The 14,497-nt window shown below is 40.4% G+C and overlaps 1 protein-coding gene across 3 annotated transcripts in view; it reads left to right on the top strand.

Moving 5' to 3' along the window:
* Positions 1-5,452, top strand: part of LSAMP (limbic system associated membrane protein) — a 601,648-nt gene extending 596,196 nt beyond the window's left edge. For 2 of the 3 annotated variants that reach the window (XM_001502660.5, XM_003363378.5), the window contains one exon: positions 2,391-5,452. In XM_001502660.5, the coding sequence (XP_001502710.1) occupies positions 2,391-2,488 (98 nt within the window). In that variant the 3' untranslated portion in view covers positions 2,489-5,452. The remainder of the gene's footprint in view (positions 1-2,390) is intronic. The other variant, XM_014732876.3, reaches the window with a different exon arrangement.
* Positions 5,453-14,497: the final 9,045 nt, after the last annotated feature.

Raw genomic sequence — 14,497 nt, forward strand, 5'->3', positions numbered from 1 at the left:
GGCAGAATTAGCCTCTTTCTGAAAACCTTCGGTTTTGCGCTATCCCCAGGGCAAAACAAATCATTTTTGCTCAACCCTGTATGGCCTCAATTTGTGTGTAGTCTTTCTATGTTTTGGAAGCTTCACTGACACATTAATCTAAACAAATGTACCATGGAGCTCATGCCATCTAAAGTGTCTAGAGGAACTGAAACAATCAAGAAACACACCGCCATCAGGCCGGGAGCCCTGGGGAGTGGCCATTATGAGAGCTTAAAGGTCCCAAAACACCGAAAAGGCCAGGAGAGGGGGCAGGGAGGGATGGATTAGGATGGGAATTGAGCTGAGACTCAGAACACCTGGATTCTAGTGCCGGGTCAACAGTTACAAATCGGGTGCTTTGTGCAGGATCCATAATCTCCTTGAACCTTAATTCCTCATGAAAAGCATGAACCAGAAGGCGCTAAAATGCCTTCTCTTAATATTTTCCTATAACCTATTCAGAAATTTCAAGAATTGATTGATTGAATCTTTAAAGCATTTATTCTGTATTTACATAGCCTTACATATAATAAAGCTCAGTTTATACTATAACTATGCTGTTCAAAGTTTGTATATATTCATATTTTTATATTAAGTAATATTTTTGCTATTCTCAAGAAGGCATTCTAGTCAAAAATATTCTATTGAAAGTCATTTTTTTCAAATGTAATGAATGGTTCTGTGTTGTTTTGTTTGCTATGGCTATTGTTCTAAACAAACCCAAATTTCATTTGCTGAATGTCTGACAAGAGACTCACCAGTACCCCTTCACTGTGTAAGTTCACTGTGCAGTGGTGACGGGCAAAGATGAGACAGCCACCTGGTAAAAACCCCAGCTTCTCTGCTTACTAGCTGCGTGAACTTGCGTGATGGATTTAACCTCTCTGTGCCTCTGTTATCTCACTGTAAAACAAGGCTCATTATAGTACCTCTCTCGTAGCATAGTTGTGTACTTATATTTGTAAGGCATTTATAACAGTACCTTGTAGTAAGCGTTGTGTAATTCTTGGTTTTGTTTGGTTGTTGGTGTTGCTATTATTATGTACATAAAACATAGATTAGGAGAACATTCTTGAATTCAACATTTTCCCTGTTATTTTACCTCTAATCTGGTTTGTAGGTAAAATATTTGTAGACAATTTTGGAAACATTCACCTACCAGAGGATGCTTCCATTGCACTTGCAAATGATCATAGGTTTAAACACATGTGCACATGCATTCACACACATTGATCTGCATACATGCCCTCAAAACTTCATAGTGACCCATAATTTCAGTCACACCAATTTCTCTTTTGAACATCATTGTGTAAGCATGCAGTCTTAAATCCCAAAGTCTTTGTTGTGAAAAACACTAACATTTTCTTCTTTTAATGGCTCTATATGAACAGAACTATACAAAGGAGAAAATGGAACAAGAAAAGCATAGGAGACAGGCTCTTCAAAACTACATTTTCTGCCCCAATCCTCCTCTTTCTGTCAACACACAAATCCCTTCTCCACTTTCCTCTCCATTCCAATTTCCCTCCTGGACACCCACATCCTCCAAATCATGTCCACATTAGGAAAAGTGGGTGGCCCTGGGAAACACACAGACCACCACTCCAGGTTGAGTTCCTGGCAAGTTCAACTCTCAGTTCTGCTTCTGGTTTGGCCCTGCCCCTTAACCTCTCTAGGTTGATTTGTTTGTTTGTTTGCTATTGTTGTTGTTGTCTCTGCTTTTGACTTTTAAAGTGTCAAATGAAGAGCGTGGACCAGATGCGCCCCTGCTGCCTCTTAAGACTCTTCAATGAGTTGACTTATTTCCTACCTGGCAGCTAAGGAGTCACCCAGCCATAAGTGTTACATTGAAACAATTCCCCTCCCCATTAACAAATAAATAATTACTGCTTTCCCCCTGAGAAATGAGAGAGCCACAGATTGGTTCCATGTTTTATTGATGGAGATGCTGTGACGAATCGGCTGGAGGAGCCCATGTCTGGCTGCTGAAGGACCCTCACTAATGCTTGGAATCTTAATGAGTGCTGGCCTCGCAATGCTATGCAGAGCAGAGCATGCAAGAGGAGGTTGGGCAAAGAGGAGCCTGCAGCAGCATCAGCCACATTAGTGAAAGCCAATGTAGGGCCTCCTCTGGCAAGAGAATTTTGTATTTAGAAGTGCTTCAAATAGCGATCCGTCTTAAGATAGTTATAGCTTAAGGAGAAGGATTTAGGAAAGATTGTGAGCCCTTCTTGGGGCGTACATAGCACACTGACTTTGAGGCACTGGTACCTAGCCCAGTCTTACCTCTGACACCGTCAGCAGTCAGTTGTAACATAGAGTGGGCCAGATCTAACCATTCTCTTTTCTCTCTCTCTTTTGCACTGCAGGACCTGGGTCGGTGAGAGGAATAAACGGATCCATCAGTCTGGCCGTACCACTGTGGCTGCTGGCAGCATCTCTGCTCTGCCTTCTCAGCAAATGTTAATAGAATAAAAATTTAAAAATAATTTAAAAAAACACACAAAAATGCGTCACACAGGATACAGAAAGAGAGAGAGCGAGATGGGGGGAGACTGTTTATTTCACAACTCTGTGTGCTTATAAATGAAGGGGGAAATAAGAAAACGAAGAAGAAAACATAACATTTAAAAATAATTTGAAAGTCCATCAATAAAAATTTGATTATAATTCAGGACGGGAAAAGTTCTACCAGGATATGTGTATATCTAAGCAAATGTATGCTGTATAAAGACTACATCATGCTAAGGTCATCTAGAAGTTGTAAAAGTAAGACATGTGAAGAAGTACCAGATGGATATTAACCCCCACACACTTTATCCTTCCTTCATTCTTTTTCATCTGTGGGGAAAGAAAAAATAAGGTCTTGCCTTTGGTGTTTATATTTCCATCATCTTTTTATTCTGTTTTCCATCTGAGCTGACTTGTAGCCATTTCAGACTATCAGCAGAATACATGCTGGAGTCCTGCGTTGAGCCTTTATCTGGCTTTCCTGCCCCCACTATCTCTCCAACTTTTAGTACCATCTTCTCCCCTTCCAGTGTGTTCTATCTCCCCAGCATCCATCCCAGATATTCCCTTTCTATCCCCCACCCCCACCACTTCTCTTCACTCCCACCCTTCCTCCGTCCCCAGCACTAGTCATGCCGCAAATGCTAGGAAGTGCCATTTTAATTTTCTCCACTGTGCGCGCGTGCTCAAGTCTCTCGCTCTCACGTGGGTGTACCTGTGTGAGCGTGTGTGTCTCTCTCTAAAGCATGCCAAGGGAATGGTCCATGTGTACATAGACTCATTGTGCTGTAGATACTGTCTCGCATTGTAATTGTGAGATGCGGCTGTGACAAGTTGCTGAGGGACATGGTGGGGAAGGAGGCAAGGATCAGAGTCTCTCCCCCAATCCATGGCTGTCCCATGACACCAGTGTGTATTCAAACCAAGCTGTGCCCCTTCTAAGGGCAGAACCTCATATTCCTCCTAGTCCAATCATCAGAACCCAGTCGAGAGTCACTCAGAATATCACTGTAAATGAAAGTGCCTACTATTGATGGGGTGAGCAAACAGTAGAAAGAATCAGTGACAGGGATGAGGTGACCTAGCAGAGAAGATTTCTGATTTCACTCTAGTTTCGTGAGTCTGAGGGATTCGTAGATCTCCTGGCTTTTTGCAGGCTTGGTCCCGCTCTGCTGCAGGAGTGAAAAGCATGTGTTGAGTAAATCCCAGAAGCAGAAAAGCCTCCAAGTGTTAACTCCCAATGAAAGAATGATGAGCCACGTGGAGATCCTAAGCAGCCCTGTTTTGCCCCCTCCAGAATCTTCAAATAACGCTACATTGGCCCCATGGATTCGCCTGAGCAGAGATTGTTTCCCATTTCAGATAAAATATAGTGAGAGTGAGCAAGGTGGGAAAAGCAGACAGATGTCTAAGGTCCCTTCTCATATTATAGATATACCATCAGAGCTCTAATACAGACCATTGACCGTAACCAAAAGGAATCTACTCCTTGTGCTCCTTTGCAGATATTTGTCCTGGTGTTCTAGGCTAATTCTTCATTTGGTTGCCCACATTATCTCCTTTCCGTTCCACTGATGGTTTTTGCAGCACCGATTCATAGCAGTCCATCATTATCCAGGAATGGCATTATATTCCACCATCCTTGCTCACTTTTGGCTTCTAGTCTCTTGAAAAAGATACAATGGGGATATGGTGTTTAAGTTTACATCTATAAGAGTCATCTTGCCATTAATATTGAGATGTGGGTTAGTTCCCTAACCAAAAGAGCTGAGAAAGTTGTAATGATTTAGGCAGAAGTTGTACGCATACCACAAAGCTTGGCATCACCACAACACCAGAAGGATTTTCTTAGGAAAGGCCTTGCAGAGAGAGCTGGCTCTCTGTGTAGATATCTTTGTCGGGAAGATAGCTTTCACTTAGACTGTAGGAGGCATTGGAAGTGGCTCAGTCTATCAAAGAGAACAAGATCATTATTGAGGTCATAATTGAATGCATTTCAGCAGAGAAAAATATGGTACGTCACCAAGTTTTGGAACCTGGAAAATGGCTGCCATGTAATATAAAACAGGAAACTTTATAACTGTAAATCAAAAAAAAGAAAGAAGAGTGAAAGAAAGAGAGGAAGGAAGATAGGAAGGGAGAATTAGAGAAAGAAAGAAAGAAAAGCAGGAAGAAAGAGAAAGGGAGGAAGGAAGGAGGAGGGAAAGGAAGGAAGGAAAGATCTGAAATTTGTCTTGATAGATTTTATTGATTGAAGGCTCTTTGCAATGAGTCTCATCTTTGAAGGTAATGATTTCTTTGACGAGCAGCATTTTTAATCTCTTCCAGGGGATTCTATTTTTTTTAGAAGCTTATCACTAGCCTTTTATGATTTTGCAGTTTAGACATGAAACAGAAGGACACATTGGGCTTGGGGATGGGTAAGTGTATTTGTGACAGATCCTGGCAAAGGACAGAAATTCTTATTCACGGAGGTAGCTACTGAAATATGGGGAAAGTGAGCCATATTCCTATGCAACATCGATTCATCGACAATCAGGAATTTCTCTAACAGTTTGATCTTTCTAGTACAGGAATAAAAGCTTATCATCCTTGATGATAAATCGTCCCTCTATATTGAAGGGCCAGCCACATTTTTAAGTGGAAGCTTTAGAGGAGTGCATGCTAATTTCAAGAGATATAAGAGAAAAGTAACAGGAGTTAATTCAGTTTAGTGTCAGTTTCAGGAACAGATCCCTGTGGCACATCACAGATTTAATCATACACCTAGATTTTTTATTGTCTCCACTCCATCATAAGGACAAAGTCTTGGTTTTATGAAAGGAGATTCTCCATTTAAAGGAATGTCTTTGCCGTGTCAGCACCATTTGTTCCCTGAGTTTTACTATAATGGACCATATATTAAACATAATTAAACATATATTGAATATTGTGGTGTTTGCATATATCTCTGGCAGGATCTGGGAATTTTAAAAATTTGCCCTGGCTTCTGTTTCAGAGCAAACATTGACCCCAGAAATCTCATAGGTTTGAGAATGTCTCTAAGCAATGTGAAGAATGGAGAAGAACATAGCTTGGAGAAAGGTCAGGAAAAAGGGAGGAATCAGAGGACTGACACCAAGAGATTGTCTGAACACAGGACTTCTTGGAATTTAGTTCATCATATTGCTAGAAATCCCTTCAAGAATTTTGTCCATTGATAATCAAAGTTTGAAACCCTGCACTGAGAAGAACCAATTGGTTGGAAACAATACACTGAGAGGAATGAAATGCACCAATTAATCTGACTGGCTAAAATATTTAATGTCCTTTGTAGGCAAAATGATACTCCACCATTCATAAAACAAAATCCTTAAACTCTACTTACAGTTAACAAAAGCAGAAATGACCTTGACCAAGGGCACTTCCATAAGAATGAGAACTATCCTAGGTTTTTCAAATGCAGGATTATATCCTCTGTGCAATTGTTCATCAGAAAGTTTTGCCTTGTTGGAGGAATAGTGTTACTTGTTTTGAGACATAAAATCCCTCTGCCCTAAAAGAACTAAGGCTTAGGGAAAAGTCACATGTGTTTTCTGTTGGGAAGAATTGTCCTATTGACTTTGCCTTCTCTTCCAAGTCAGACAGACTTCTCCCATTGCCAGGGGCATTTTTTTACTTCATATTCAGACAACTGGGCTATCCATAGAGACCTTGTAAAAGTACTCGTGATTTTCATGTTCTTGGAGGACAGAAACAAAAATCTGTTTCTCCTCCAAAAATGAACTTACCTCCTTTGCACACAAAAACTAAACTCCTCAGCATGAAATTGTTTCTGAGTTCTTACCTACCGAGTTGTTAGCTTCTTAACTACCCCGGAGTCACAGGTTCCATCCCCAGGTTGGTTGGAGTTTGACTGTCTATTGGCTTGTCTCCCAGAATTCCTTTTTGTTTATTGCAGGCCTTGAATTATCTGTGGAAAAATAATATATATGTGTATGTATTTTTTTTAATCTTATCTTTACAGATGTTATATTTACAATATTGTATGTATTATAAGACAAATCTAGAGCAATGGTTTAAACTTAAAAGGAAGAAAAGTATTGAATTTGGTTAAAAAAGAGAGCTATGCTTCATCTAGAAAGACATGAAACCCCATTTTTTCCACTTTGTAATTATTTATTTAAGAGGAATTTGCTTAGGGATCACGTTCCATGGGGTTAACCACAGCCTTATTTCTCTCTTCATCTTCTTAATCTTTTAGCCTGGATTTGGTCTTGGTTCCCCAAAACTATCACTTTTATAGAAATGTAAGTATAATGCTATATCTGACTTACAAAAACGATTAATATTTTGAAGACGAATGTTAAACATACCGCAAAAATGGTGAGATAAGACCCTGAGTTAAGAAATGCAAATCCAGGTTAGGTATCCTCCTTCTTTCTTAAGTATCTAAAATATTTCTCCTCCAAAGACTGCATTTGCCCCAGTGATGTAAATTTTCCATCATGGTGGCATAATATCTGTAAACATCTCACTAAATGCAAAATGGAGTTTACATTTATGTGCATATTAGTGGAAGAGAAGTAAACTATGTATTCTTATTTGCATGTAGCTATGTTGTCAAACGTGGCCGACTGAAATTCAAGAAAGAATTTGTTTTCACCCAGCAGTGTACATCACTTTCCTCTTGGCAAGGAAGCTGGTGTTAACATTAGGTTTAGGTTTAACATTTACACCAGCGCAAATGTTTATGGATATTATGGAAAACTTATTTTAAAATCTTGATTTCCTTTCAGTACATTTGCATACTGTGTGCTGATTAATAAATTAGGCACCAATCATGTGTGAATCAATGTAAATCACTAGTTTATGTACATAATATAAACTATGTAAACTTCATTTTTCATGCAGAGCCCAAGTTCAGCTAAGCCTATAAATCTTAAAGAAAAAAATTTTTTAAATGAATAAAAACCAAAGCATTTCACAGGTCAGAATGGGAAGAAGTATGACTAATGGCTCAAACATAAAGTTGCCTCAGCAAAAGGAAGCAGACCCACAGGAACTGTTATCGATTCACATCCTGCTGACGTCACAGGAGGCCGCCTCTGTGTTCCTTCAGGACCTAAATGGAGTTTCTCCCAACTCTTGTCACAGTTGTCTCACCTGACCCCAAAGCAAGGGAAATGAAGAGACAAGGGGGAAGGAGATTTCAGGGCTCATGTGTCTGTTGCATCAACTCACAAGCGGCTTCTTGTTACGTTTTACTTATCATTTAAGACATTTTATTTAAATAGCTCCAAGAAAGTCACCTACACCTGATGAGCAAAATATTACTCAGTTTTTATTTTCCATTCAACGAAGACACTGGGAAAGCTTCTTTGTCATCTTGATCCTAAGAAATGTAGGGTATAAGAGATGTTATATCCTTGAGAAATATCTTGTGAAGTCACCCTAGGAAATAACTGCTTTTACTTCATTGGGTAGACCTGTATTTCTGCATGTCTATTCTGAATATTGCAAATTAAGTACAGAATCATTTTAATTGGGAGTATCTCTCTCAGGCATGCTCTCTTGGAGTCTTTTTGAAATATCTGATATGTTTAACAGAATGACATATATACCTTTTCTACAATCTGAACAACTGGTACATAAGGAGTCATCAAGAGATGACTTCAGGGACCACATGATTTTTCTGCAAGGACTGTTATAGAAAGAAATTTAGGTAAAACGAACAGTACACTTAAAGCATACTCCTCCACCCAAGCTAAACGAGAACGTTAAAGTGAGGTGTACTGGATTGGGAGTCAGAAGAATTCTGTTTTAACCCTGGATCTGGCCACAACAAGCTGTGTGACCTTAGGCAGCAAGTCATTTAAACTCCCTGAGTCTTGGTTTTCTCATCCTGAAAGTGAGGACTTTGGATGACATCTTTAAAACTTCTGTCAACTCTAAACTCTCTGATTCTGAATGAGAATTTAGTGCTGTGGTCATGCTGTGCCCAGCTAATCATTCCATGCAGCTGTTTGTTGTCTCTAGTTTGGTCTCTGTACTATCCTCACTTCTCAGAACCACCATTCCTTCATCTCCATTTCAAAAGCCGAAACTTCCTAGAATACAGGGCTCCTCTCCTGATCAAAGTTTCTTATCAATGGAGAGAAGGGACACTTTCAGATTATACTGAGGGTATTGAAATATAGCTGGAGTTGTTTCCTTATTTATAATATAAAATCTAAGCGCTGAACTATATCCTAATAAAGTTTCGTAGGAAGGGAAATAGCCAGATTGGATATTATGCATGTAACAAGCAAGGAAGTTGTGCATATAAAAGGAAACATCAGTTTTCTCTCATCCTGGGCCAAGTGCCTCATTATACTAAATGTGTGTCCTTGAAAACTCTTTGCTTGTGCTGATAGCAGTAAGCACGTGGTTCCAGGCAGGTTCAAAAGGCTGTTCCCTGAGAAAAAAGCAAAATAAAATATTTTATTTTGGAAGGAATTTCTCATGGCCTAAGTTTCCTCAAACTTGACTTTTAGGCTGTGAAGTCAAGGAAGTGGATGGAGTGAAAACAAACGTCATTTTCAAAAAGTACAAATCCATTCCATTTAAAGAAGACAAGTTGAAAAGAGGACAAAAATCAACACATTTTAGGAAGTTATAGAGCTGAATAGAGTAAGAGTTGTTGTGAAGGCCAAAATCAAATGTGAAAATTGAATTCTCTGAGAAGCGGGTAAGCAGAAAGGATGGTTTCTCAGGTGGCTAATGAGGAATACTTTCTTGTGCCATGTTCTGGATCGATTGAGCACAAGCCCACTTGTCTTGACCCACCAAAGTATAGCCCCACATTATCCTAGAGGCTCAACTTAGTATCTGTCCAACAGTAGCTTTTCATGCATTGCCTAAGAGAACAGAAAGAATCTGAGTTATCTGTACACTGAAGAGCAGGGATTACTCATAACTTCCCAGCATTAGTATCACTTTATGTAAATAAGGATATACAATCGCTGAGAGTACTCATGAAGCTCTACTTAAGTGGGAGAATGACCTGCCCACAGGACAACTCCCCATTTCCATGATTATTTCAGAGGTGCCTCTTTTTGAGTGGTGCTCCTGGATTTATTTCTACAGTCACATTCATCTCTGCACAAGCCCTCTCTATGTAAAGCCAGGCACAGAGTAAAAATCTCCTCTTGTAAATGAAGAAAACACCTGGGACTACTAGCTTCATGACACGTGGTAGTAATTCTAAGCTATCTGGAGCCTTTTCTGAACCCACTTCCCTAAGTCTTTGCTCTTCACCAGAGAATGTACATGGTTCCTCCTGGTGAATTATGGCCAAGTTCTGCTCCTTAAGTACTTACTGAGAATGGGGGAAAGTTACAGGGAGGGAAATACAGGGGAGAGAAGCCCTGGAGAAAACCTCCCCTTCCTTCCCCCACCCTGGCTTCACCCCTTCCTTCTCTCTGCTCTACTGAAGGGTGTATAAATCCTGCTCTTGGTTAGAATTCTCTTATTAACAGTGTTATATACATATAAATATATATATATATATAAATATATTCCTTTTTTCAGCCCTGTAGACATAAACAGAACTGTCCTTGATGATACAAACACATGGCCATTTTTGGTTTGGGTTTTTTGTTGTTCAAGGTTTTTTACTTTTATTGGGTGGATTTTTTTTCCCTGGATACTAGCTCTGTGAAGGAAAATAAAAAAGCGCAGTGTGTGTAAAAAAAAAATTAAAATTAAAAAAAGCTTTTTTCCTTTTCTTTTTAAATGTATTTAAATTCTGTTCTCTCTTCTGTTACTTTACACGTATGAATGCTCTGCTCTTCTGTGATCTTAAAACAAAATGAAATAAACGTGAAAAGGAGATGTGTCTTCATTTCCATGAGTCAGTGATCCTGTGGTTGACTGTGCTGCTTCTTGAAAGTTTTCATGAATAAGATAAGGACTGAAGACAATGATAATGGAAATTATGTGAGGAAGGGGTGGACAAAATACTGAAGAATCACTTGAAGTCTCTTCTACCACAGACGGGAATGTGATATTTACAATAATTGTCTTTATCTAAGCAAAGAGATTCTCTGGCAGTTTTCTTTTTTCTCCCTTAAGAGGTCATAAGAAAAAGAGCAAATTATCATTGGGAAGCTACAGATAAAGCATTAAGAAGTTCTCAATTGTTAGACTTGAGTGAGACCTTAGGACATGATACCAAAAAACATTAGGGAGTATACCCTTTCTTTGAAGTCTCCATAACAGAGGTTATCTTTAAGGGTTAGTTTGAATGAGATCCTACCTAATAGTAGCAGGAGAAACTAAATTATCTTCTAAATTTCTATTTCTACTTACGGAAAAAGTAGTTTGTCTTTTATTCTTACTGAGAGCTATTACCCTCACAAAACGTTTCCAGAATCTCCGTAGAATCCCGATAGCATCATGCAGGACAGATGGTAGATGGCAGAAGAAAATGAGAAATAAGCACTCCACAATCTAAAAAGGTGAGGTTGGCTAATCATACATCAGAAGTGATTGAGAGGGTCTGAAGTTTGACTCTTAGGAGCCAAATTGGATTGGAAAAACCAAGAGAACTGATCCTAAATTGGGATGGGTGGCTAGGGGAGAGGGTGGGGGAGTGAGAATTCATGGTCAAATTCAATAATCAGCAAAGGGTCTCAGACAGAAGGAAAACTGCTGGCCCTCTCTGGTTCAAAGAGACAGCTTAAGATCCCAATCTCCCTAAATTTGACCTTTATCTAAAACTGAAAATGCCCATCCTCAATGAGTTTTCCAAACTCAAGGTTAAAGACATAATTCTCAAAAAGACAGCCCTCACATCAGACACTAGCTACAAATTTGGGGTCCTCAGGCCACCCTAATTTCTGATCAGCTGGCTACAAATTCAGGGGTTCCCACTATCCTCTAGATTTAATAATTTCTAGAATGACTCACAGAATTCAAGAAGGTGTTGTGATGATAGTTTTGTTACAGCAAAAGGACACAAATCAGTACTAGCCAAAGGATGAGACACATAAGGCAAGGTCTGAGAGAGTCCCAAATTTGAAGTTTCCATCGTCCTCTCCAGGTGGACTCAGGACACATTACCCTCCCAGCACATTGTGACAATGTACCATGTTGCCAACCAGGGAAGCTCACCCAAGCTTTGGTGCCCAGAGTTTTTATTAGAGTTTCATTACTTAGGCATGATTGATTGAATCATTGGCCACACAGTTTAACTCAATCTCCAGTCTCCCTCCCCTTCCTGGAGGTCAGGCTGATATCACCATCACAGGACTCAAAATCCCAATACTCTAACCACATGGCTGCTGGTCTTTTTGGCATGGCCAGCTCCATCTTTAGCATAAACTACCTAGGGTCCCACCAGGAGTCACCTTATTAGCATAAACTATCAGGTGTGACCCATGAGGGCCCAACATGAATAACAAAGAAACACCATCTACTCAGAAAATCCCAAGGAACTGGGTTACCCCTCCCAGGAACCAGGGACAAAGGCTAGTCAAAGTCTTTGTTTTATAGCTCCCATTACCAATCTTGTAAAAAACCACTTGGAGTCTTTAATAGCATTGTCCCCTGCTGGCTTGAGATTTTATTTCCTTTAAGCCACTGAAGCTTTGGGGTTAGAAAATTAACACCAGCTTGAGGTTTTGTTGTCATCGGTGCCTCAGAAAAAACTTCTTCTAGCATGACCTCATTTTCTACTCCTTTTACATCCATCTGTTTAAAAGTACTTCCTAGAGCTGGCCCTGATGGCCTAACAGTTAAAGTTTAGTGTGCTCTCCTTCAGTGGCCCAGGTTTGGTTCCCTGGCACACAACCACACCACTTGTCTGTCAGTAGCCATGCTGTGGCAGTGGCTCATATACAAGAACTAAAAGAACTTACAACGTACACAACTATGTACTGGGGCTTTGGGGCAGAAAAAAGAGGAAGATTGGCAACAGATGTTAGCTTAGGGTAAATCTTCCCCAGGGAAAAAAAAATGTATGCCCTAAACAGCATGTGAGAGCTGGGAAGAAGGTGAGTCTGTGGTTCTAACCTCTTAAGGAAAAGGCCATGTCTTTTTCACTCTTGTGACCCTTTCAGACCTAGCATGGTGAAAGGCTAGTGGCTTAGCAAACATTTGTCAAAATGGAATGGAGTTGTGTTCAATGCAACCAACAGATCAACTACCTGTGGAATTCTTTTCTATCTGTCACTATAACCTCACCACAGCTGTGGATGATTTCTGAATTCAAGTCTATGGAATAAAAGGCAGATCCCTCCCTCATACACATAAAAAAAATGTTACACAAACATGAAAACTTGACTGCCTATAAGCCCAAGACTGGAGTCTTAATGGTCTTTGTGTGAAGAGGAAAAAGCCCTCTCTCCACTTTCTTTTCTGAGGTCTTCTCTTCTACTCCCTAGACTGGCCACTGGCCAGTTGGGGTAGCCTTCCATTAGTCAAAGCTTCTTCTTCTGCAAAGACTCTCGAACTGTTGAAGATCTATGGCAAACCCTAGGAATTGTGTCTGACAACATGCATTGGAAGGACGTCGTCTAACTTAACTACCTCTTACAGACCCAACCATTCTCAATGAGAAGGTGCAGGCTGACTTGCCATGGGCTTTTAAAACAAAACACTTCTTACTCCATAAGGTAGCATGAAATTTGGACTACCCATGTTATCTTTACATCATTCTACCTGCTCATCCTGCTCCTGTCTGGCCTCCAGGATCAAATTAGAGATCCATTAATCTAGTAGTAAGTGTTCCTATCTCCCAAGGAACCTCTACTTCAGGTTCTGTCTGCCCAGAGATGATGTTCCTACTAGCGGGAGCAAACGCCAGAGGTGGGCCCTGCTTAGAAACCCAGGAATAGGGAAAGGATGCTGGTAAGGTTAAGAGAGATGGCACAGTTATGGCCCTAAGCAGCTCCAGCTTAAGTCATCAGAAGCTCCCAAGCAATTGTCAATGAAAATAGTACTTCAGCACTCTGTCAGCTATTGCACCCACAGGCTCCATTCATCGATCTCAATTGTAGTAGCACTTTGACTTTAAATTCCTGGACTATGAACATACCTCTCTGCCCTTTTATTATTGTTCTGCCTCCTAGATAATTAGCCAAACTTGCATTACTGAGTTTTTGCCTTATTCTTGATATGTAAACTCCCAGGCTCTATACCAGCAATTATGAGATTGCATAGCCTTCAATAGCATGAATTCACACAGATACATTAATATTTGAGTAAATTTTGGAAATAAAATAGAAAAAAAAATGTCCCAGGAGCCAGCCCAGTAGCACAGTGGTTAAGTTCACACACTCTGCTTCAGTGGCCGGGTGTTTTTAAGTTCAGATCCTGGACATAGACCTACACACTGCTCATCAAGCCATGCTGTGGTGGCATCCCACATACAAAAATAGAGCAAGATTGGCATAGATGTTAGCTCAGTAACAATGTTCCTCAAGCAAAAACAGGAAGATTGGCAACAGATGTTAGCTCAGGTCCAATCTTCCTCACCAAAGAAAAAAAAAAAGAAGAAGAAGAAGAAAAGAAAAAAACCTCCCAGAATCCAGAAGATTCACCAGGGAGGGGACTGAGAATCTCTTCTGGATGAAGACATTTCCTAGTGCAAGAGAGTTGGGTTGTGCACTTAAAAAACCTTCTCATAGGGGCCGGCCTTGTGGCCGAGTGGTTAAGTTCACTCACTTTGCTTGGTGGCCTGGGGTTTCACTGGTTCGGATCCTGGGTGCGGACACGGCACCGCTCATCAGGCCAGGCTGAGGTGGCATCCCACATAGCACAACCAGAAGGACCCACAACTAGAACATACAATTACGTACTGGGGGGCTTTGGGGAGAAGAAGAAGGAAAAAAAAAATGAACGTTGGCGACAGATGTTAGCTCAGGTGCCACTCTTTAAAAAAGTAAAGCTCCTCATAAAACTGCTCCCAGGTCAAGCCGACCTCTGCCCGGACCAGCTACAC

Source organism: Equus caballus, chromosome 19 (genome assembly GCF_041296265.1).
Source record: "Equus caballus isolate H_3958 breed thoroughbred chromosome 19, TB-T2T, whole genome shotgun sequence".
Classification (NCBI taxonomy): domain Eukaryota; kingdom Metazoa; phylum Chordata; class Mammalia; order Perissodactyla; family Equidae; genus Equus; species Equus caballus.